The sequence below is a fragment of the Pundamilia nyererei genome, unplaced genomic scaffold (assembly GCF_000239375.1).
Source record: "Pundamilia nyererei isolate P.nyererei 1_Seehausen unplaced genomic scaffold, PunNye1.0 scaffold00002, whole genome shotgun sequence".
Classification (NCBI taxonomy): domain Eukaryota; kingdom Metazoa; phylum Chordata; class Actinopteri; order Cichliformes; family Cichlidae; genus Pundamilia; species Pundamilia nyererei.
Genome location: NW_005187403.1, coordinates 5,314,859 through 5,339,721, shown reverse-complemented (window position 1 = coordinate 5,339,721; position 24,863 = coordinate 5,314,859). Strand labels below are relative to the sequence as shown.

The following is a 24,863-nucleotide window of genomic DNA, read 5'->3' as shown; positions in this document are numbered from 1 at the left end:
AACATGGAATACAACACGAAAGGGGACAAGGGCTCATGAATACATAGAGGGGCACACAGGGGGTGAGAGTCACAAAGGGAAAGCACACAGGGAACAACATAGCAGGGCAACTCAGGAAACAGAACCTAAACAGGGAACTGAATACAAAAACACATGAGAAAACCAAGAACACTGGGCCAACATGGCCCAGGACCATGACAACATTACTCTGAAACTGTATGAGTGATCACATCAAAAATACCCACTTTCTCCCAGCCTCACACAAAAAATGGTCATTCGGGTTCATTGCCATGTATGGTGCTTTGTAAGGTTTTTCCCCAGTATGATTATATCAGGTATATCAGCCACACAGTGACCTTCTTAGATTATTATTCCTTCTTTGTCCTCCTGCAAGCAGGTGTTCAGTTCATTCAGCCTTTGAAACCCAATCAGTACAAAGAGCTTCCTCATTAATGACTGAGAGAGGGTAGTTTCTCCTGCAGTGCTAGGCAGCACTCATTACATCTGCATTTTTAGAGGGAAACAAAGAGAATAGAGCGAAATACACTAACCCATGCTAGGCAGTTTCATTTCTAAAGACCAGACTGAAGTGACTCGGGTACCTTTTCTGTTAAGTTTAGGATTATTGTTTGACTTCCCAGGCAACTCCGATTAGCATTTACTTTTCACTTGCCTTACAAATTATTACTTTTCTTCTTAAAACATCAAACAGAAGAAGCTGGTAACTGTGGAAGCACTTTTTTCTCTTATGAGTAGGACAAATTTTAACACCCTTTTTAATTTCTTTGAGTAGCTAAATCATTTGGAAAGTTTCCTGGAAATTACATCAAAAATACATGACCCATAAAGTAAATACGCCCCCACCAAAAAAGCCCAAATATGGAGAAATGGAGTGTATAGGGCTGTATAAAGCTCAATGATGTTTTTCAGCAATTTGTTCCTCTTTCTGAATTAAGCCTCTGATTACAGCTCAAGTCTGAAGTGTTCACTACAATAGAAGCTGATCAAAAAAAGGATTTTGTGAACAATAATCATGTAAAAAAATACTATGACTTGTTCAAGGTCTGCAATGTCATTTCTACAACACTAAACTACGATTTCTATACAGTGGGGTAAAAAAGTATTTAGTCAGCCACCGATTGTGCAAGTTCCCCCACTTAAAATGATGACAGAGGTCAGGAATTTGCACCAGAGGTACACTTCAACTGTGAGAGACAGAATGTGAAAAAAAAATCCATGAATCCACATGGTAGGAATTGTAAAGAATTTATTCGTAAATCAGGGTGGAAAATAAGTATTTGGTCACCTCAAACATGGAAAATCTCTGGCTCTCACAGACCTGTAACGTCTTCTGTAAGAAGCGTTTCTGTCCCCCACTCGTTACCTGTATGAATGGCACCTGTTTGAACTCATCATCTGTATAAAAGACACCTGTCCACAGCCTCAAACAGTCAGACTCCAAACTCCGCCATGGCCAAGACCAAAGAGCTTTCGAAGGACACCAGGAAAAGTATTGTAGACCTGCACCAGACTGGGAAGAGTGAATCTACAATAGGCAAGCAGCTTGGTGTGAAAAAATCAACTGTGGGAGCAATCATCAGAAAATGGAAGACATACAAGACCACTGATAATCTCCCTCGATCTGGGGCTCCACGCAAGATCTCATCCCGTGGGGTCAAAATGATCATGAGAACGGTGAGCAAAGATCCCAGAACCACACGGGGGGACCTGGTGAATGACCTGCAGAGAGCTGGGACCAAAGTAACAAAGGTCACCATCAGTAACACACTACAACGGCAGGGAATCAAATCCCGCAGTGCCAGACGCGTTCCGCTGCTGAAGCCAGTGCATGTCCAGGCCCGTCTGAAGTTTGCCAGAGAGCACATGGATGATACAGCAGAGGATTGGGAGAATGTCATGTGGTCAGATGAAACCAAAGTAGAACTTTTTGGTATAAACTCAACTCGTCGTGTTTGGAGGAAGAAGAATACTGAGTTGCATCCCAAGAACACCATACCTACTGTGAAGCATGGGGGTGGAAACATCATGCTATGGGGCTGTTTTTCTGCCAAGGGGACAGGACGACTGATCCGTGTTAAGGACAGAATGAATGGGGCCATGTATCGTGAGATTTTGAGCCAAAACCTCCTTCCATCAGTGAGAACTTTGAAGATGAAACGAGGCTGGGTCTTCCAACATGACAATGATCCAAAACACACCGCCCGGGCAACAAAGGAGTGGCTCCGTAAGAAGCATTTGAAGGTCCTGGAGTGGCCTAGCCAGTCTCCAGACCTCAACCCCATAGAAAATCTGTGGCGGGAGTTGAAAGTCCGTGTTGCTCGGCGACAGCCCCAAAACATCACTGCTCTCGAGAAGATCTGCATGGAGGAATGGGCCAAAATACCAGCTACTGTGTGTGCAAACCTGGTAAAGACCTATAGTAAACGTTTGACCTCTGTTATTGCCAACAAAGGTTATGTTACAAAGTATTGAGTTGTATTTTTGTTATTGACCAAATACTTCTTTTCCACCCTGATTTACGAATAAATTCTTTACAAATCCTACCATGTGGATTCATGGATTTTTTTTCACATTCTGTCTCTCACAGTTGAAGTGTACCTCTGGTGCAAATTACTGACCTCTGTCATCATTTTAGGTGGGGGAACTTGCACAATCGGTGGCTGACTAAATACTTTTTTGCCCCACTGTATATGGAGCTGAGCAATGGCTCTTTAGTCTTTCTGAACATCTTTCAAAGCTTTTCTTTGGACATTGGCAGCTTTTTCTCTCCTTTTCAGTTTTGTCCTTTTACCTGACTATTTTCAGACTACTTCTTCAGTGAATCTACAAAAATGTTAATGATAACACAGTCTGACAGGCATAAAATAGAATTTTTGCAACAACAAGGTGATTCCCAAATAACTATTAGCCAAACTCTTGGCATGGTGTGCAGTTTGTTCTTAAAACATCTGAGGAAACTGGATAAGTGGAGGACAAAAGAAGTGCCAGACCTAAAATCTATCTACAGCAGATACATCTCTTCAGGCCCTCCCTCTATTTATGTCAAATAACACAAGAACTGGACCACAAATCAGTGGCAACTGATGTATCCGCATTTGAAACTTTTGGTTCAATTCTGTACATGTGAATATGTACGCAGGAGGTCAGGGGAAATCCACATTAGTGAAACAGTGTGGGATCATCTTAACAGAGGAAAGGCAGCCGATGTCCAAATAAGAGCTCTGAATGGCTTTTAGCAAGCCTGGAGAACTGTTCCTGAGGACCGCCTGAGAGAGTTCAGGCTGAAAGTAGTCATACCAAATATTGACTTTCAAGCTCATTAAATTTGTACAAACTATGTTTTTACCTTATATATGCTGTATTTCCATATATGTTTGCACATATTTCAATAAACTGTTGCACCTTTCTCCCATAGCAAAATGAATGAAAATGAGAGGTGGCTTAAGACTTGCACAGAATTGCTCTTTGGAGTTTCTCACAGAACACATGAGGCTATTTTACATGTCTTTGTGTGCTCAGTACTTAGTTACCTGCCCTATTCTGACAAACTCAGCCTGGCGTGCCTCCTCCTTCTTACGTGCCGACTTTGGAGACTCGGGCAACACATCGCTGAAGGACCGTCTGTTTAACATGTTCTGGGGAGAAAAGGGAACCTAAACATGGAACGCACAAAATGTGACACATGCGCGCACACACGCAGCCACACGGAGAGAGAAAAAGAAAAGCAACAAGGGTCTTAGAAGTGAAGTGAGAACAGCAAGAGTGAACAGTGCACTGCTTGAACTAAGCTGTATTAGGAGCAACAGTGAAAGGAGGGGAAAAAACAACAGATATAAGAACTAAAGTGATGTGAGGAGAGAGAGCCCTGCTGAGAAAGTCAGCATTGCAGCAGAATCCAGTGGAGTGTGGTGCAGTATGCGGAGGCTGCAGTGGAATACAGCAGAGGACAAATCAGCAGCGACTCCAGTCGCTGCAAGTGACTGAAGTGACAAGGAGGAGTCAGGAGGGGAAGAGTGGATTGATGGCAACAAAAAGTACAACAACAGGTCTCTGCAGCAGAGTCGTGGACGGAAACGCTGCTGTACCTTGTGCAGGTCAGGCATGAGGTCTTGATAGAGCGAGCGGATCAGCATGTCGAGGGTCCGCTGACGCTTCTGGGCAAACGTCGGTGTCTCCAGTGTGGCTTTCTCTCCATTGATTACTGAAGGAGATGAGGGAAGATCAGTGTAAGGGAGACAGAGGGGACGCAAATATGTCAGCATATCTGATGAACTTTTTTTGAACACTTTCATACATTTGACTAATAAAAAGTCCCTGAATTCTTGGTGATCGGTAAATACAGGCGGGGATGGGAGAGGGGGTCCAAACAGTGGAACGCTTTCCTCTGAGAAGATCTTTAACCTGCGGCAGAGAGCACACACATGAGATCGTAAAGAGCCGCAGATCAAGTAACTTCATCGACTCTTCTGTAAACCAAACACACTCACCTGTAACTGTCATTCTGGCTATTGTACCTAACTAATGCAAAAATATCTAGATGTGAAAGTAAAGGAAACAATTAAACCACATACAGTCAAACACATACAGTTCCACTGCTCTCATGTGGATGTGACTTCATTATCTCAAGCTGGTGTAAACATGGCTCATGTTGTTGGCTACCACTTAATCTCTGTGACAGTCGCTGTCCATGTGAAGGATACGGGTGAAGTGTGATCGGATCATAGACGGCTTGAAGGATGATGAGGCATCATCGCCTTCCTGGAATACTATGGTAACAATGTCATTTCCAATGTGCCTCTTTCTCTCCACCTGACAGAATAGATGAACAAGAGAGACACCGAGATAAGGAAAAACACGGCAAATTAACCTCGGCACCCTGCAATTTATGTGTCACAGGAATTATCTACCAATAATTATTATTTTAATAAATGGCAATACAGAACTGCATGTACAGATGAGGACCAATGAATTCTTTGACTTTGAAACATGGTAGTTATTGGGCAGGTTCTGGAGCTATAGAAACATCATTCCTATGATTTGCTAGGCCAAATCAGCAACCCAAATACTTTACCAGTGTTTTTGAGACCACACAAATGCATGCACTTTGTGTCATGCAGTGTGTTTGTCCTTAATTCACTGATCATCTATTAAAATTTACTGAGTTTCTTTTCTTCCAGGACTAAAACTAAGCCAAAATGTCAGATTTTAAACCTATACAATCATGTAAAAATGCCCAAAGTCTAGTCTGAAACTCTCGTGGTCCCATTACCAGTAAAAATATATTTCTTTCATATCAAACAATACAGAAGTATTGCTGTATATGATTAACACAACACCTTCACCAGTTAAAACAATCTGACTTTACATTACACCAACACTAAGGTGTGATATAGAGTGTGACTGGAGCTCTTCTCAGTCATGCACCCACATGCACTACAGGCACAGACTATTCCTTATTAATCACTGCCAGAGTGAATATCTCAAGATGTGTCAGATTTGCTAAGCAGCAGCCCTTTGAAGTCATACCTAAAACAACCTGGGATTACAGAAGGAGGCAACAATGCCCATTTCTTTTTATTCTTCTCCTCCTATACTGACAGGATTCTACTGCATTCGTGCCACAGCACTCCCTTATGCATACATAACAACTGTATACATAAAGATACAGAAATAGACATTGAAAGGAGTACTGAATAACAATGTTGTCAGTGTCGTGGTATTTTTGTCACTTTTGTATGATTGCAGTATTTAATGAGACGTGTTACAGACAGTAGCTGTGTATGGCTTCCCAGCCTTCAGAGTGCAATGTCAGGTTTATGTCACAGCTGCCTTAAGTGATTGAACTGGTCATTACCATTTTTCTTTTCTTTTATTTGTTTGTGTAATGGTTAATGCATCAGTTTGAGTAAGCTCTGTAATCAAAATTATATTTTTAATGCTAAACTATAATTATTGCTGTTATTGATGAATTTTGAAATGTACTGTTTTACATAAAAAACAGGTAAAATAGTAAAGGAAATTATTGTTTTTTGATTAAGATGCCAAACTACAGTCAGTTACTTGCATTCCTGAATGGAAACATGAGCTATTGTGGTTGAATTTAAAGCTGAACTAACTTCCAACTTCTGCGAGAAAGCCAGTGGGCTGGCTGAAATGGTGCATGGATTCAGTTTGTTAACTGTCTAATAAATAAATGTGTTTTTGACAGATTTTTAAAATATTTGTGTTTTGTTGGTTTTATGACTGGTGGTCTAACACATATAAAGTCAGAGGTGGGGAAAGAGATCATTAAGACCCCAGCGCAGAATGGGGCAGGGTATCAGGAGCCATCAGCTGATGTTGGCTAAAAATCTAAAAAAGATATTTCACGGAAAACCACAATTTCAAGGTTTTACCAAAACTATTAGAATGATTCTTCTGAACATCATGAATGTTTGTACAAATGCTTATCTCATGTATCCATACTACAATATTTCATCTAGACCAGGGGGTGGGCAACTCCAGGCCTCGAGGGCCGGTGTCCCTGCAGGTTTTAGATGTGTCCTTAAACCAACACAGCTGATTTAAATGGCTAAATTAGCTCCTTAACATGTCCTGAAGTTCTCCAGAGGCCTGGTAATGAAGTAATCATGTGATTCAGGTTTGTTGACCCAGGGTGATATATCTAAAACCTGCAGGACACCGGCCCTCGAGGCCTGGAATTGCCCACCCCCTGATCCAGACCAATGATCCGGAGAGACATAGTAGCTGACTGTAAAAAAAAAACAACGATGTAAAAATATATGAAATCGAGAAAACACTAAAAGTGTTACAAAAAAAACAGAGACCAAATGTGTACAACCACACTTGTAACGCACCTGCTGTTTGTTCTCTTTAGAGTAGGGTAACATCGTGGAGACGTGGAACATGAGCTCATGACCTTGATACACTGTGTAGATGGACTTAATTCCTGTAGTGTCATCTGCAGACAAAAACAGTATAACATAACACAGAGAAAAAAAAACCTTAATGGATGGCCTCCTTTTGAATGTGATGTTTTGTTATGTGATCAAACGGTGCACATTCTTACTCTTGGTGTCTAACCCTCCTCGGTAACCTGCCCATCCCTGCAGTGTAATGGTATCACCCAGCAGACTGAGAAACTTGTCGAAGTTCTCACTTCCCGTCTCTGCAACAACACAAGTCACTAAGCAGATATCTTCTATTGTGGTATGTAGTGTTTTTATTTTAATTTGACATTTTGGAAAAAGTACACTTTTGGTGACCAAATCTACGCCACTCTTAAGTTTATATGCTAAGCTTAGTTTAGCTTAGCTTAACATGAAAACTGTAAACAAGGTGAAAAAGCTAGCTTGGTTAGTAACATTAATGAGGTTATAGAAAGTCTTGTCATCTTGCTAACTGTTTTAAGCCTATCCTTTAACAAGGCCATCAGAGCTTACTTTATGTTTTCTATATTTTTACATGCTGTAGTGCCTTTTTTAAGAGCATTGCTATGCATGCAAGTTGCTATGATCAATACAACCGTTATATCCCAAATTTGAATAATATGTATGTATCATATCCATAATAACTACATAAATTACTAAAAACTCTAATAAACTACAAAAAAATTGAAAATCGGTTTTGTTTTGCTTACGCATTTTTCTAGTTACAGAAATATCAAAGGTGTAGCCCTCGAAATTTTAAATGCAAAGAAAGTTGAATGAAATAGTTTTCAACCACAGGAAATTCATTCGGACTTCATAATTTCAGTTTTACATTTTTTATAAACTGCAACAAAAACAAAAATAGATATTAATGTGCAAAGAAACCCTGCATGTGCATCAAAATAAACTATACGGAAGAAGATTAGGACCACTGGAAAAAAAAGTGGGCAAGTCTTTCTTTTTCTTCTTTTCCAGAATTCTGAGAAAAAATAATTCTGATGAAAAAGTCAGAATTCTAACTTTTTCATCAGAATTATTTTTTTCCTCAGAAGTCTGACTTTAATGTCAAAAAAAGACTTGCCCACTTTTTTTTTCTTTCGGTAGCCCTAATCCTCTTCTGTAAAACTATTTCCAACAGTGAAATCAAAGTTCTAAGTGTAAAAAAGGTACAAAGTCAAACATAACTTTCTTTATCACTAGCGGATCTTAAAATGGCCCTGAAAAAAAAAAGAAAAATTCCTGCAAAAATGACATAATTTCTGGTTTTCGCAGTAAATCGCAGATGTGTTAGTTCATGCTGATAATGTGATGATGTTTATTCCAGCATAGGAAGTGCAATGGATAGTTGATCAGATCCGCAAAGCGTGTGTCTGGATTTCTTCTGACGCTATTTTTGCAAACCCATTAGTAGAAGGAGACTGCGGCCAGGGACAAGTTGAATGCATGATATGTAAGTAAACTCCTCTGTTTTCATGTCAAAATGCCTCATCTTATTTGATTGTGGGTCTACCGGGATTTAAAAATAGTTACGCAAATGGAATTAAGGGCACTCCCATCGGCGTTTAAGGGCTAAACAAGCTAGCGCTAGTGACCAAAAATGATGATGCCCAAAGATGGCTAATTGTTCATATTAAGCTTCAACATGATAATACACTCATAAATGGTTGATGTCACAGTGACTGTCCTTTTTAATATACAGTCTTTAATTCGAACACTAAATAATAAATGAGCATAGCAGAATTTACCATTACTAAACATCTCGTCATCTGTGAGCTGTCCATCTTTGGCATACAGCACACCAAACTTAAAATTGACAGAACCCTAAAAGAAAATTGAGTTAGATTAGAGATTAACAATGCAAAATAAATTCTACGTTGTTTTTTTTAAAGAAATGTAAAATAACATGTAATAGATTAAACAAAAGATCCACAAAAGGTAACAAGAAATGCTAAATACTAATGACCAAGAAAGAAAAATATTAATCTGCATAACACTTGAAAGAACAATTATAGTTGTACACATGCAACCATTTCAGCATATAAAAGCATATAGACTCAAACATGCAGAACACTAGAAAAAAAGAAAATCAAACTGCATTAATCACAGAAAATTCCAGGATTACTGCAGACATGCTAACTTATCCCATGAAAAACATATCATATTCATACCTCCTGTTCCTCCAACACCAACAGGTCCTGGGGAAAGAGGACACAACAACTGTCACTGACCAGCACTACAGCTAGAGATGACACAGCCTAAGGACATTATGAAGTTTAGATGTTGCTGATCCGGGTTGGCATGAAATGGGTCGGTGCTATATTTCATTAAGAGCCTGCCGTTGTGCTGGTGTCATTCTCACCTTCTGAATCTCTGGGTTGAGGATTTCCCTGGGGCCTTTCTCAAACCTGTCCATGTTCATTGCACTGTACAGGCAGAAGCAGGAGGGGCAGAAAAAGGAGGAGTGGAAGAAACAGAGATAAAAACCCCAAGTGTTTAGTGTTGACGAAAGACAAACAGCCCAAAGGTTAACACTCATTAAAACCTGATACAGGGGATTTCCCATCTAGCTTGAACCATTTGTATTCATTTAGAGTTTGTGCAGCAACTTAGCCTTGAGTAATTTAAAATCTCAAACCTTCTGTTTTCTACATATTTAATATCTTGTTACCAGTCACTGATGCAGCGTTCAGGTCTCTCTCCTGTGGAACCAGCTCCCACTTTGGCTAGAGGACACGGACAGCCCCTTTACTTTTAAGATTAGGCTTAAAACTTTAACTTAGTTATGCGGCACTAGGCCTAGGCTGCTTGGAGCTTCCCATTATGCACTGATTGTTTTTTTCTTCTCTCACATTTTTTTACTCTCTGTCTGTTTATAGACTGCTTTACATTTAATCATTAGTTCACGTCAAACTCCGGCTCTCTTCCACAGTGTGTATTTTCCCTGTATTCCTCCTCCTCAACCATCTGCTGCAGGTTTCTGTTAAAAGGGAGTTTTTCCTTCCCACTGTCACCGAGTGCTTGCACATAGGGGGTCATCTGTTGGGGTTATTTCTCTGCTGCTGTAGATCTTTACCTTGTATTGCTGTGATTTGACTTGATTTGATTTGAATGTTTCTTTTGTTCTGAGTTCAGTTACATTGTGCAATGCAAATAATTACATCTGAACTGTAGAATGAGAAAACAACAATATAAAATCTCATTCATGCATTGGAAAGAGGGTATAAAGAGTAGTGACTACAAGGTCTGAGCTGCACGTCTCACCTTAGTATGGACTTGACTGATAGTGTTTTTGTTGGGCTGTAGGGAAGGGAAATCTTCAGAGTCCCCTGTGTGAACAAGAGTGACACAGATCAGTGATTATCATATTATAACATAGTGGGTTTTATACATCTGTTCATTTTGGAAATAATTAGTAAATTTTTTGATGTGTGTATTTAGAAATTCAGACCACAAAAGAGATTTTTCAACTACTCGCAGAATAATTACAGAGGACTTAAAAGATTAAACAGAAGCAATTCAAGAGAAGACAAAGTTGTTCTGTTCAACAACAACATCCTGTACCAGTTAGAGTCTGACAGAAACAAGATAAATCAATGTGATCAGGCAGCGGAGGTGCATCACCCTAATCAGGTTCCAGACGAGGCTGGAGGGCAAAATTAGATCCAAGCTATCTTGGTCATGAAACTGAATCACAGAGCTAGATGCACACCATAATAATCATGCATCTCTCTCTAACACACACACACACACCTACACAAACGGTGACTCAAAAGTGGAGTAGCATAGTGCCTTAAAGACTATTTTTAAGGGACTTTGCACATTTTGTGCTTTTCCGTGTTTAGATCTGAGGAACAAAAACACACCTCCCACAACTGTTTAATTAAGCAGAAAATGTCGGTGTTCAGGATTAATCTTTGCACCAGTGTGCTAAAACTTTTAATACCTGCACTTTTAGTTGGAGACTTTATATTTTATGGGAATTTAGACTCCACGACTGCCGCTACATTTATCTAACTTGCTTTAAAGATTAAGATTTTAAAGAGAATAAATGTTTGTGAATTATTCTTTAAGATTACACACGATGATTTTTTTGTTGATCATGTCATTGGGCTGCAGCTATTTGATGAAACTATTGAAAAGTATCTCAGCATTTATCGGTCCAACAGTGAGAAACTGCTTACAATACATTGAAATGCAGTCATGTCATATGATACAGTTTGCTGAAAATGCTTTCAATTAATGATACCTGCAAAAATATAAAACCTTATATATCATTTTACTCAGAAAAAAAAGTATTGCATATATCCTGAACAGTGTTGGGAAGGTTACTTTTAAAATGTATTCCACTACAGATTACAGAATACATGCCCCAAAATGTATTTTGTAACCGTTACGTTACTCAATCAGAGTAACGTATTCTGAATACTTTGGATTACTTAATATATTATCAAGCTTTTTACAACTACATGAATGTACTATTGCTGTGTGATTTATTACTATTACTGAAGGTTATTCGCCATACTAATACCAACCAGATTTTTAAAATCTTAATATAAAATGAGTAACAGTAGGTGGACATTAGGTAAGGCTGCACTTTTTGGAGCGATCTCGTATAGAAAACTATTCCGCGTGTATATCAAACAGGCCCACAGCTCCAAAAGGGACCTCTGGCTAATACGTCAGTTCTGTGTCGGGCTCGTAGCTGAAAAATAGCTTTACTTTGTTGTCTGGGTCAACTTTGCCAGCGAGAGACAGAGAGAGGCGTTGAAAGGCTGCTGCAACGGAACTTATTGTTTGGGAGGAAAACACGAACACAGTGTAAAGTCGGGTCTTAATAGCTTACTGGGCTACACTGTCCATGAGGCTACATTCTTTAGGGCTATGCCAATAACACTCTGCCTATTGCATTCATATTAAATAATTTTTTGAACAATAATTTTTGAAAATATTTCGTCACGTCATTATTTGGGCCGCAAGTAGGGGTGACATGGGCCGAGAGATTGAGACACAGGCCTCTTAATGCGTGTTTTGTTTGGGTTTCCACCGGCGTGGAATTACCAAAAATAGAGAGGGGACAGCCTAACATATGAAACAGGAAAAGACCGCCGTGTAATCCAGTTACTTCAACAAAGTAACTGTATTCTGAATACCACCTTTTTAAACGGTAACTGTAACGGACTACAGTTACTCATATTTTGTATTTTTAATACGTAACGGTGGTACATGTATTCTGTTACTCCCCAACACTCATCCTGAAGGTCTAAGAGATGTGACGCATTTAAAATTACTGCTGCTAGGTGCATAGACAGTGAACTCACCGTCTTTCTCCAGAGGATGGCTCGGTACTGAGGAACACGTTGGTTGTTCTGGTCCGAGAGGACCACCGATAGGTAGAAGGGATTCTTCTCTGCATCCGTGCCCACATAATTTTGGTGGACTATGGTGGACAGAGATCATTTACAGATATGATTAAGATTAAGAGATCAAGATTATTCAACTGATTAACTTATACAATAGTAAAATGGATATTAAATCAAAGCCCTGCCATAATTTTTACTCTAGATGCAGGAAAAAAATGATAAATTGAGCTGGAAATTTCTGCCTCCTATAACATTTTGGATTTGGTCCTTACATAAACAGCTAATCCTATACAACACTCCAACAGCATCTGTAATCACTAATGGACAAATATCCAACCCATTCAATTTAAACAGAGGTACGAGATAAGGATAATCATCATCTCTTCTGGCACTTTTCATTGAACTTCTTGTCTCAGCCATAAGACAGGCAGATGACATCATAGGTATAGCAACAAATTTACATAATCAAAAATTCAGTTTATATGCAGATAACATTCTTCTTTATTAACTAATCTGACAACTCACTTTCTGTCAGTCCACACTCTGATCAACTGCTTTGGAAAGTTCTATGGCTACTCAGTCCTCTGGTCGAAATCCAAGATTCTGCTTTTCAGCCATACACAGTGGGACGCTGGGACTTATACCTTGGAATATACGCTCATACCCCACTGATTCATAAAATCGAAGAAGACTTTGACAGATGGACAGAGTAAGCTATCTACTTGAACTGACCCGTGTTATTCCACCTCCAGGCTGGTTCTCCTGGTGTTAAAGTTTTGATTAGTTTAAGTTAAAAATTTAGATTTTCCTATCATAGTAGGGGCCCAGTCATCTCTCTGCTGTTTTATCTGTTTTTTTAGTCTTTTGTTGTTGATGTTTTTTCATTTTTTGTCTTCCTTCCTGCCTTTTCTTTCATTTAAGTCTCTTCTTTCATTCAAAACCTAGAGTTACACAGATCGCAGCAGAGTCTCTGCCTCTTTGGTTGACAGGGTAACATATCCAAACAATGCCAAACAGCCATCCAAACCCAATTAGATGCAGGTTCTCTGCTGCCTCTTTCTTCGTCCTCACCTCAGCTAATGCTTTCTTTTCCTGTGTGTGTGTGTGTGTCTCTTTTATTCTATTTGGTTATAAGCTCTGTTTATTCCTAATCAGTGATGTTTTTAAGCTTAAGGTAAGCAGTAACATGAAGCTGTGTTCCAATTATTTGCTTACTACTGAGCCTCGTTCTTTTTGAGCAGCCTCAAGAATTATTGTCATATTTAATGGAGTATAACAGGGAAACAGACACAGAAAGATTTATTCTTATCAGTAAGATGTGTGCCACTGTGGGTGTTTCATCAAACAGGAAGCTTGTGTTAAAGTAGCTGGCCTCGAGTTCATAATGTGTTGTTTTGTGCGATGCAGTCGACTCTGCCCGGGCTGTGAGACACAGATGGCTCAGCTGCGGTCCAAAACAGGTCGAGCCAAATTTCTTGCGACGTGGCTCATTTTTAAACTGCCCGTGCCATAGTATGATTAGACCCTGGCCAAAAGAGGAAAAAGATGCCTCTTATTCTGTTATTCCATAGCTGATAGTTTTCCTGTCATAACTTTCCTTCACAAATATCTCTGCTCTTTACCTCACCTCTCAGCTGATCTTCCTCACTAAACTCATTACAGGGAAGCCTCAGCAATGAGCTTTTAAGACTATGGAAGTAATGCAGAGTGGGAATAATGCGGGTGGAGAAATTATGAAAAAGGTGCAGGACAGGTGACCAATACAAATAATTCCTAACAGCTTCTCACAGTTGCTAGGTTGCTGCACAGTCTCATTTCAGAAGCTAAGGGTAAAATTTTAATTGTGCTATCTTGTGCAGCGTTGTCTGTCTAGTGATACTGTATGTCCTTAGTGAGCTTTCTCCTTGGGTGACGTATTGGGCTGGAGTGTAGTTAAGACTCTCAGTGGGGATATGGTTAGATGAATGAAAAGTGGTGCATGAGGACAAGGCTGATAACAAGCTTCCAAATATGGAGGCATTTCTTGATCTATGTCATGCTAGCTCTGTGCGTGAGTGTATTTTTTATACAGAGCACAGCAGAGAAGCACTGACCTTTTCCCAAAAAGTATTTAAAGAACCATCTGGTGTGGTACTCTGGATTCTCCAGATGGACATCGGTTCTCCTCCAGGTTCCTGGAGTGTAGTCCAAAGTCTGTTTCAAACACACACGCACACACACACACACACACACAAACATATGCCACAATGTTATAATGATAGTCACAGCTTGAGTCACAGCAGTCTTCATTGTGGAAAACTGTTACACAATAAAACAGTACTGATTATATTACAGGGCAGGAAATCAGATACAGCAAAAGCAAGCTATAATGTAACTGTTTATTACTTGTATCATGGCTCTCAATTTAAAAATGTGGGAGGACTAAGGTTTGAGATTAAGAGAACCTTTGTCTTTGCGGATTGCATCACATCCTAAATAATACCAAAATGTTGGACAAAATCGAGGCAGTGAATCATAATAGGGCGGCCCCATGATAGAGATGCATTGTTGCTGCATTCTTGGAAATTGACTTAAAAAGGAAACAAAGATCAGCAAATGCAGGAGCTACTGTATTCGCAGTACAGGTCAGCGTTTGTTCTGCTCACTCAAGTTATCTCTTGTCATACATACAGCTGACAGAGGACAAATGCCATAGCCACAAATAATTTTATGTACATGTGCATGTATTTCTTCACATAAAAATCTTCCTGATGTTTCCACAACAAATGTTTCACAATTAAAGCCTTAATAAGAAATGGGATGGCTTAGTATAAAAGGAATTTAATTAAACACAGATAAAAAGAAATGTTGAGGCTGTGTAAACAGGATAAAGCACTAACTCAAAAGGGACTAAAATATGACTATAGTTGTCAAAAAAAAGGAATGACGTATATGATCAGTTTAAGCAGGTGAGGTAAATAAAGACCTGCCACAAGCGAAAAAAAATGTTTAAATTTCATCTTTTTTTCCCCACAAAAAAACCCACTAGACAGACGAGATAAAAAAATAATTTTGAAATCCCTGTACCCTCTGAAGGTAGCCTGCAGCTAACGGCAGCTTCAAAGTTGGAACGTTTGCTTGCTGTGCTCGAGCTGACATTGCAAATCAATCATCACATCAATATGACAGCTCTGACCAATTTGTCAGTTTGTTTTCATGGGCTCTCTGGCACAAAATAAGGTTTATGATAAATGTGGCAATTCTACTTCCTCAGGGGAGAAAAAAAGTGTTTGCTGTGCTCTGGCACCGCACTAACCCCTGTGCATATCACTATAAAATAATGGTGTGTCCACCAGGAGTGTGTAGATTGCTTGATGTGAACAATTTCAGCAGCTACAGAAAGCAAACTGGCCTGCATTTAACAAGAAAAAAAACCCAACTATGGGAGAGAAGCCAGAATTTATGAAACAGGCCTGTTTAATCATCCGTTATTCATCTTGTGACCCCTTAGATATATCTTTTTGACCTAATGGATGAGTCATAAACCCAAATTTGGGAACCACATGAAGAAGCAATTCGTAGCGGCAGCTACATGAGTCATGTTAAAGGGATACTTATTGTCCTCTCTGCTGAGCATTAGATAAGAAAATCAATACCACCTTTATATAACATCGTAATTAGGAGTTTTAGAGGACCTGGAAGGTATTTTTTGTAACTTTGGACAGAACCAGGAAATCAGTTTTCCCATACTTCCAGTCTTTATATTACTCTACTCTAGCCACCTCTTAAATTAGCTTTAATACTATTTAGTGAAAGAATGGCAAATGAAAAAGAGCTTAAAATATTATTTTATGAAATTTTCTGTCACCTTCAATCAGCTTGAGTTAAAACAGGCCCTCAAAACAATTACGGATCCAAAAATCAGCACAAGAAAACCTTGAGAGCCAGACTGAGACAAGAGGCTTGTGTGTGACATAGTGCGCACCTCGTCTGAGGAGCCATTCTCCACCCTGAAGCGTCCCGCCCTCTGAATGGCCCCATCTGCATCACTGGATATCAGCTGAGAGGAAGACAGAGACAGACATAGTGAGAGGGAGACATGGTCAAAATTAGACACCTGATAAACAGTGACTTGTGGCAGACAGTAATAAACCGACTATAAATACACCAGAGCCGGCTGCACTCACAGAAAAAAGAGGAACCGTGGTGAAACATCACCTCCATGTGACAACAGCAGCATTAGCAACCCCTTTCCATGAATATGTTACCAACTAACCCTCTTCACCCTTATTCACTCAAGTCTCCCTTCACTTTAGAAACAGTTTTTAACTTTTAAACTTTTCTCCTAATTTTCCTCAGGCACCCTCTACTTATCACCACAATTATCTGTCTCATGCTGACTCACCTCTTACTACTGCAGCACTGGAGAGGAGACATCATGAGATGAAATGGGAAAGTTAATAGTGCGGAGACTGAGTGAAACAAGAGAAGACAAAGCCTGAGAGCAGCTCAGCTATCCTGTCTAACTGTGTACAGCTTCCAAAACCGGTCCCATATTTGGGCAAATTTTGATGCTTAGTCACTCTCTTGCAAAGAGTTGCAGCTGATTTTTGTGCAATGTCAGTGATTCCAAATATGACCTAGAATCATCATCACGTCACCATTTCAATTTAAGCATTTCAGACCTGAGGTGTAGTTATAGTTTTCTAGCTTGCTAATTCACATTTCACAGCACTATGTGCACTCCTGTAAACAGCCCATGATTCTGTAACTTGTAGAACCACCTTTAGCAGCAATAACTTAACAGTTTCTCACATTGCTTTGGAGGAATTTTGTCCCACTCTTCTACACAACATTGCATCAGTTTATTGAGGTTTTTCAGGCAACCATTCACCGCACGCTTAAGATCCCAACATCACATTTCATTTGGGTGGAGGTATAACAACCCAAATAATGACCTCTCCACCGCTGTGCTTGGCAGTTAGTGTGAGGTGTTTGTGGTGATATGCAGAAGTGTTGTGGTTCGTTCAGACGTACCATTGTGAACATGAGCTGTGCTGGATTTAGAGAGAAGAGGCTTCTTTCTAGCAACCTTTCTAAGCAGAACATACTAGTTCAGTCTTTTTCTAACTGAACTGTCATGAACTTTATCCTTTAACATGCTAACTGAGTCTGAGATGTAGCTCTCCAGGTTTTTTGTAGTTTCTCTGAGCATTGCACGGGCTGATCTTGGGAGAATTTTCTGGGATGTCTTCTCCTTGGAAGATTATTGCACTGTGACAACACACATCTGAATGCTGCCACCAAATTTTTCACTTTAATACAAGTGCTTAGGCCCCCCTAACTCCCTTGAACGCAGCACAGATGTGTAGGTTTTTCAGACGACTATAGCAGTAGACAGTAATTTGAGTCTTTTAAAGCATTTATAATGAGTCCATGAGTCTAGCAGGAAAGATGAATGGCCTGCGCAGGTCAAACAACAGTCAAATTGAACATTTCCACTAATCTCGATTAAACTAAGTCATTAAGCAATTGCTACTACACATCAAACTACACAAAATACACACTGAAAAATCCTTCACAATATCTTAAAGTAATATGGTGTTAATATAAGCCCATTACACTTGGCTTGCAGAATTGTTTTTGTTTGCAAATGTGTGTATGTGTCTTTCTATGATTATCTTTTATAAATGTGTATAAACAAATGCTGTGAAGTAATTTTTTTTTATAAAAGATCAAGAATATCAATAAAATCAATGATATATAAAGAAAAATAGTCAGTTTTGCTGTTTTTTGACTACTTTCTTCTTGTCCGTGTGGACACATGTAAAACTCCTTTCAGTCTATTACTCTTCACCTCCTCATTCCTCTTTTAAACCCCCATTTCCATCATGGTAACTGATGCTCTGTTACCAGGCAACACATCAGAGACTCTTTCCTCCCATACTGCACTTCCTTTGCCTTTTGCCCTTTGATCCTGTTGACTGTTGTGCTTTATTTTACTGTCCTCGTCAACAGAGGTCTCTGATCTGCCAATACATTTAAAAAAAAAGACAGATCTGGTGTGGATGTGTATTCCTGCATGTGTTGTGATACATCCAGATAGCCAGAAATGGTTTGGAGAAGCCAAGCAAAAAGACGATGACAAGCTAGGTCCTGAGAGGTAAGGAGCAAATACAGAAAACTAATAAACAGCATCCAGTGTCGCTGACCTACAAAGTTAAAGAGTTCACAACTAATACATAAAGCAGGAGGAAAGCAAGTGTAACAATCACCTATACACAACAAGATTATGGTCAAAAGCAGAATAAGACTATAAAGCAGGACTGTGCACTCGTTACCTCAGATAAAGCTCAAAGTAGAGTGTGATGCTGTAAGGGGTTATGAACAATGATAAACTAATAACCAACACAATATTCTGAGTGGCTGCCAAAGCCTGTGCAAAACCTGGACAAGGCACAATGCTGATCTGTATGAAGAGTGGGTGGTGTGCCCCACTTCAACAGCTCATTAGATCATGACGGCCAGTGTAATGATGAACAAGAGTGATGAGAGAGCATTTATCATGGAGAGAGAGAGACAGAGGGTTCAAGTCCACTCAAAACATTCCTGTGGGTAAGTGAGGATAAAAGGCAAGAGCTTTGCATCCTAAATAAAATCATTAATAACTGTCACTCCGACTTTATTGTTCACACTAAATTAAATCTGATATGGAGTACTGTAGCTGGGGTTTTGGTGCAAAGCTCTTAAATTAAATTTTGCAACTGGCTCTACATTGGGTTGGGTTGAAAATAGGCATTCTCATTGTAACAAGGCTAGTAAGGAAATTGTGGGTTTTATTTATATGCCATCCTCAGAGGTTTTGCCCATCGAGCATACAAGCCACTCTTCTGTATCTGTTACTTTGTGACATTAACTGTAAATTCACGTGTTTTGTGCATCGTATGCTGCAAAAGTCATTCGTGATAAAGGATGTCGTCATCTTTTTGGGCTTTCTTCAAATAACTGACTAATCTAAGTTTAATCTGAGCTGATTTAATAATAAACTTTATAAATGCTTCTGTGAGTGAGACCCTTGTATCCTTTGGTTTCAGTGATTGCTTATCCAAGTGGTATGCAAAACAATTTTAAAAATGCTGTTCTGACATGGTATGTGTACACAGTGGGGATGCCAACAGAATAAGTGAGGCAATCAGTGTTTGCTAAAAACAGACATCATGTTTGCATCCATCGTGTAACGTCATGCCATCTTTTGGCCTTACTTGACTATTGTCTCTGGAACCTAGCTTGACTACAAGCCTTTCACTCTGCTGTTTATGTCATTTTCCTGGGCGCTGCTCGAAAGAGCAGAAGCCTTGCAAACTGAAACAAGGGAAGCAGTTTTTTGGCTCTTTTTGTGAGCACATCAAGGATTTACCTGTGATCCTTAATGGAGGATTGTTAAGAGACTAACCACAGACAATTTTGTGAGTTGCCCCTCCCTCAGCTTCCACTGTTCAGAGATCAGTTATGATACTGCATTCAGTACTATCTATAACTGTGTAGATGTATATGGAAACTCTAAACTGAGGTAGCTGTAACAAGAAAGCAATGAGAAAATGACACTATGATTAATATCTGAACGGAAACATCTGCTGTGTGGATTTAGGATGTTTTGCGAAGCAGTTTTTAACAACTCCTTTCGCATGCTTGGAAGGACCAGCATCATGACTCAGGTGATGGAGAGTAGGCTCCATATGTGAAGACTACAAAAAGCATCTTCAGATTAAGCTCAACCGGAAAACAGGTTGCCAACTCCTCAGTAAGGAAAATCGCTAAAAGTCGCTAGAAGTCGCTAAATGACGTCATTGCCTAATTTGCATAATTGGTCACAATTCCAACCCTGCTCCTTTACCCGGGCTTGGACCCGAAATAGGCACTCTGGTGGAGTTACTTTGTGTGTGTGTGTGTGTTTATAAGTAGTTTTAAACCTTGTGATCTACAAAACAGCATAAGAGTAAAAGAGTAAAAGAAGAACTGACTGCGTTACAGCACCCGCAAAAAGTCGCTAAGGGGTCTGAAAACTCGCTAAATATAGCGACAAAATCGCTAAGTTGGCAACACTTGGCTAATATCTAGCTAGCTATTTACAACGCTTTCTAAAACACAATTTTAAAATCACAGTCACCCTAACCCTTAAGTGAAATAAATCTCAAACCAGTAAAAGCTATACGATCTTTTATTAAGGGCTCTGTCTGCAGGTGCTGGCAGTTGAACCAATTTAGCTCAACTGCAAGGTCATGATGAAAGATGCTAGTAAATTCTGATAACCACCACAGAAAGCAAACAGTTAACCTTGCATGAGTGGAAAATGAGTCCGTCTGTTTGCTGTAACTGAAAGAACTGAAAGAACTGAGACACCTTAAGTGTCAGACTCATTGCAAAAGAAATGGGAGACCTGTAAGTGTTATGTGCATTTATGCAGACTATACTGTAGGCTTGTTGAATTTGATTAAATTGGTGATTCAAAAAAGAATTCTAACAACATATTTGCAACATTTTTCTTATTAATATGACAGTGATTTCACTCCGCCCTAATGTGCACACAAGTACAGCACTATAGCTGCATTTACTTCCTTAGGTAAAGTGTATATAATGGCATATTAAAATCAATACAGACCAAAGCATGTTTACTGCAGGTCTGAAGCTCTTCTTTGCAATAACTCATTTTGTTATAGAATAAACTGATGAAAATAAGATGCTCTCTCTTTTTATATGCATATTATAAGGCATCAAAATTCCCTGCACATTTTCGCATGCCGGGGTATGGACCTGTACGTGCCCATGTTTATGGGTGAATGAATGAGCATTGCGACTCTGTTAACATCTGTATTTTGTATTCGAGTGCTGAAAATGGAAAGTAAATGTTGAAGCTGTAGGCCATCATCTTCCTCTATTTTTCGTGCCTCCTGCAACATTAACTGTCCAATCGCAAGATAATGGAGGGGAAACCAATGTAGCGTTCATACAGAGCAATGCACTACCTCCTGGGTGGATGTGTTTGTGTGTGTGGCTGGATGTGAAGAAAAAGGAGAGAGACATTCAGTATTAATTGTGTTTTTAGGTAAGTGTTTGTGCTGCAGTGTGTGAATAGGCTTTCAGTTGTTATGGGGTGAAAGAAAGAAAAATGTCAGAAGAAAAGAGAGATTAAGCTCTCTGGGGAGTCTGTGTGTGTGTTTTTGTGTGTTTCTGTGTGGGTCTATGTATTGTGTAGCCACTGCTTTTAAATCATGGAACAGAAGAGTGGCAAAGAAGAAAAAGCTGCATTCCAACGATACCCGGTGGGCTGGAGGAGGCAAAATGAGGGGCAACAGGGGAAAAGGGGGAGCCTGTTATGCTTCTACGCTTTAACAAACAACTCATAAAACACCTCGACACTGCTGGGAACAATACTGGAGACACAGGACCAAACCTATATACGGTGGGGGAAGTAATTATTTGATTCCCTGCTGAATTCCAAAGAAATGAACAGTCTTTAATTTTGATGGAAATTTAATTTTAATCGAGGCCGAATACCAATCCAAAATGCAAAAAACAAAAACCACATTACATAAGAGTTAACAAAATTGATTTGCAAGTCAGTAACTGTATATAAAATTATAACTGTATATGTAAATAAGTATTGGATGACCAAGTAAAACATGACTTAATACTTGGCGGAGAAACCCTTGTTGGCGAGCACAACGATAAGACGTTTTTTGTAGCTGGTCACCAGGTTTGCAGACATCTCAGGAGGACCCACTCCTCTTTACAGAGGCTGCAGCTTGGCAACTTGAAGCTTCTGCTCCCTCCACAGATTTCTTATAGAACTGAGGTCTGGAGACCGACTAGGCAACTCCATGACCTTAATATGCTTCTTTGTTGCCTTGGTGGTATGTTTTTGGACACTGTCACACTGGAAGACCCATCCATGACCCATCTTCAGTGTCTGGCTGAGGGAAGGAGGTTCTGATCCAAGATTTCACAGTACACAGCATTTCTCCTCCTCCAACCACGGTAGGTTGATTTAATGCCTGAGAGCTTCATTTTGGTTTCATGTGACCACAGCGCTTTCTCCCAAGCCTTCTCTGAATCATTTAGATGTTCACTGGCAAACTTAAGGGAAGCCTCTATATGTGCCTTCTTGAGTAGGAGGATGTTGCAGGCACTGCAAGATATCAGCCCATACAGTGTAGTGTGGTCACAATGGTCTTATTTGTGACTGTGGTCCCAACTGCCTTCAGATCATTAACAAGCTCCTCCGTTGTAGTTATGGACTGATCAATCACCTTCATCATGATCATCCTAATCCCAAAAGGCAAGATCTTTCATTGAGCTCCAAATCGAAGGCGATTGATCATTTTATACTTCTTTCATTTCTGAATAATCGGGGCCAAATTAGATCAAATGCTTATTTTACTCAATGACAGGCGAATCAGTTTATAACTTTTACTCAATGTGTTTTTTCTCTCCAACAAAATGAAACTACCATAAAAATTAGAGACTGTTGATTTCTTTTAAAGTGACCAAACTTACTAATTCAACAAGGGATCAAATAATTATTTTCCCCACTACATAGAAGGGAAAAAACATTAGAAGCCAAGAGAGGTGCATAATGACAACACAAAGTTGAGCGGTGAAAGAATAATGGATATCTCCACAATTTCTAATCTCATGAATTTAAGAGGCTTTGGAGGCTTTATGGATGAAGCACACTCACACTCCCTCTTACAGACACACTTAAACAGCTCACATTTTAGGGCACGACTTGAGCATTTCACACGTACACAATCGAGCTCGTACCGGAGGCTCTGATTTCCCCTGAGGCCCACGGGACAAAAAAGAGATGCAGTGCAGAGAGACATGTGTGGGGGTTGTTAAATCAATACTTTTGTGACTGCTGATAGATAATTGATCTCATCAGCGGGCCTGTTCATGCACACCCACAACCCTCCAGGAAAGCAGTAAACACAGAGGCGTAGTTCAGTAGAGCAGGAGAGGATGTGAAAGAGGGCGAGGAGGGAATGGCACGGGAGGGAGAAAAAGGAGAGAGGCAGGTGCACACTCAGTGAGAAGATATAAAAAAAGACACTGAAAGAATTAAGATGGAGATTAGGAGTGGGAAAAGAGAGAAGCAGAAACTGCTAAAGAAAAGGACTAAGCGAAAAAACGGGAAGATTAAACAGAGTTCCTTGATTAAAAATAAGTCACTGAATGGGAAGAAGTTGTCAAAAGAATCATGGAAATTCAGTCTCTTCTTTTCACCTTCCTCTTGGTCTACGGTAATAAAACTCTTCATTGTGTTTTTTATTCAGATGAATTACAGATGCACAGTGGAAGGAGTTGAAGCACTATTAATTGCTCCCATATAATAAGTTATGTAACTTAAAATTGAAGCATTTCATTAGCTTGGATCAGCATAAAACCCTCCTTCTTCAATCAGACCAAATTCAGTCAGGAAATGCAAACTGAAGCTCACGAAAAAAAACAAAAAAACATCAGCTGTACAAGCTGTTAGTCTGCAAAAGCAGCAAAATAATGTGGTACTGATATGACATTGAGCAAACTAAACTCTGCCATGCAATATTCCTGAAAGCTCTTAAGAAGGTGCTGATCTTCTAAAAAACACTGCTGGTAGTCTGATTCCTCTGACAGATATCCATTTTGTTCTTTTTTGTAATTATTGGTACACAGGATTAAGCTATAAGAGGCTACATAGAATTGTTAGCAGGAGAATTTTATTTTCACTTTCACTTTTTATGAAACATGAACGGGGTGCAGGGCAAAAGACACACTGTGAAGCCAGATTTTAGTAATAACTACATGCAAAGCAGTGTATAAACATATGGAGAGAATAACTTTTCAGTACATTATGGGAACTCTCCAGCAGCTTACACCTATTGGAGCATAGCTAAGGAAGGGTTCAGGGTCACCTGATCCATCTCGGACTATAAGCTTTATCAAAAAGTAAAAGCTTTAAGACTAATCTTTTACTTTTAAATATCCTAGGAACCATGAGTGTTGGTAACTGTTTGTCTCCCCCCTTATTTATGCGCCCCCCTCTTCTCCTGTGGTGCTGACTCAGGTGACTCAGCACAGAATACAAAAGCTGGGAGAACAACAGGCAGCCCCAGTGAGCCATTTTCAATGTTGTGAGTGACAGTGAGTGGCTGTGTGCAAAGGAAAATGTTTTGCTTTCTTTGGAATTTTATTTTGGGGTTTTCGATAGATGTAGTGGCTTCACCTGGAGCCTATCCCATCTATCATGGGGTGAGAGGCAGCTTATACCCTAGATGGGTCACCAGTCTATTGCAGTGATATAACTTGTTGTGAACTTGCCTTATTTGACTATTTTCAACCGGATACTTTTAAGGTTTCCTCCCCTCATCCCGTGGCCATTCTGCAAAATGTAGCGATCAGTGATAGTTGTGATTTATTCAGTAAATATAAGCTAAACAAAAAAGGAAAAAAAACAGCACCCACCCACCTCTGCTCATTACTGACTTTTTAACTATTTCCATAACATGAATACCAGTAACATAACAGTCAAACGTGT

General features: G+C 39.6%; 1 protein-coding gene across 5 annotated transcripts in view; it reads right to left on the bottom strand.

Annotated features, from left to right (window-relative positions):
• garnl3 (GTPase activating Rap/RanGAP domain like 3) overlaps nt 1-24,863 on the bottom strand; it is a 78,281-nt gene that overhangs the window by 18,057 nt on the left and 35,361 nt on the right. For 3 of the 5 annotated variants that reach the window (XM_005720226.1, XM_005720229.1, XM_005720228.1), the window contains exons 3-16: nt 16,275-16,349; nt 14,404-14,503; nt 12,269-12,387; nt 10,212-10,276; nt 9,310-9,373; nt 9,119-9,145; nt 8,696-8,771; nt 7,091-7,189; nt 6,879-6,982; nt 4,722-4,830; nt 4,509-4,554; nt 4,316-4,422; nt 4,107-4,222; nt 3,552-3,674 (exon numbers count right to left, since the gene is read on the bottom strand). In XM_005720226.1, coding sequence (XP_005720283.1) covers nt 3,552-3,674; nt 4,107-4,222; nt 4,316-4,422; nt 4,509-4,554; nt 4,722-4,830; nt 6,879-6,982; nt 7,091-7,189; nt 8,696-8,771; nt 9,119-9,145; nt 9,310-9,373; nt 10,212-10,276; nt 12,269-12,387; nt 14,404-14,503; nt 16,275-16,349 — 1,230 coding nt within the window. The remainder of the gene's footprint in view (nt 1-3,551; nt 3,675-4,106; nt 4,223-4,315; nt 4,423-4,508; nt 4,555-4,721; nt 4,831-6,878; nt 6,983-7,090; nt 7,190-8,695; nt 8,772-9,118; nt 9,146-9,309; nt 9,374-10,211; nt 10,277-12,268; nt 12,388-14,403; nt 14,504-16,274; nt 16,350-24,863) is intronic. The other 2 variants (XM_005720227.1, XM_013910042.1) reach the window with 1 other exon arrangement.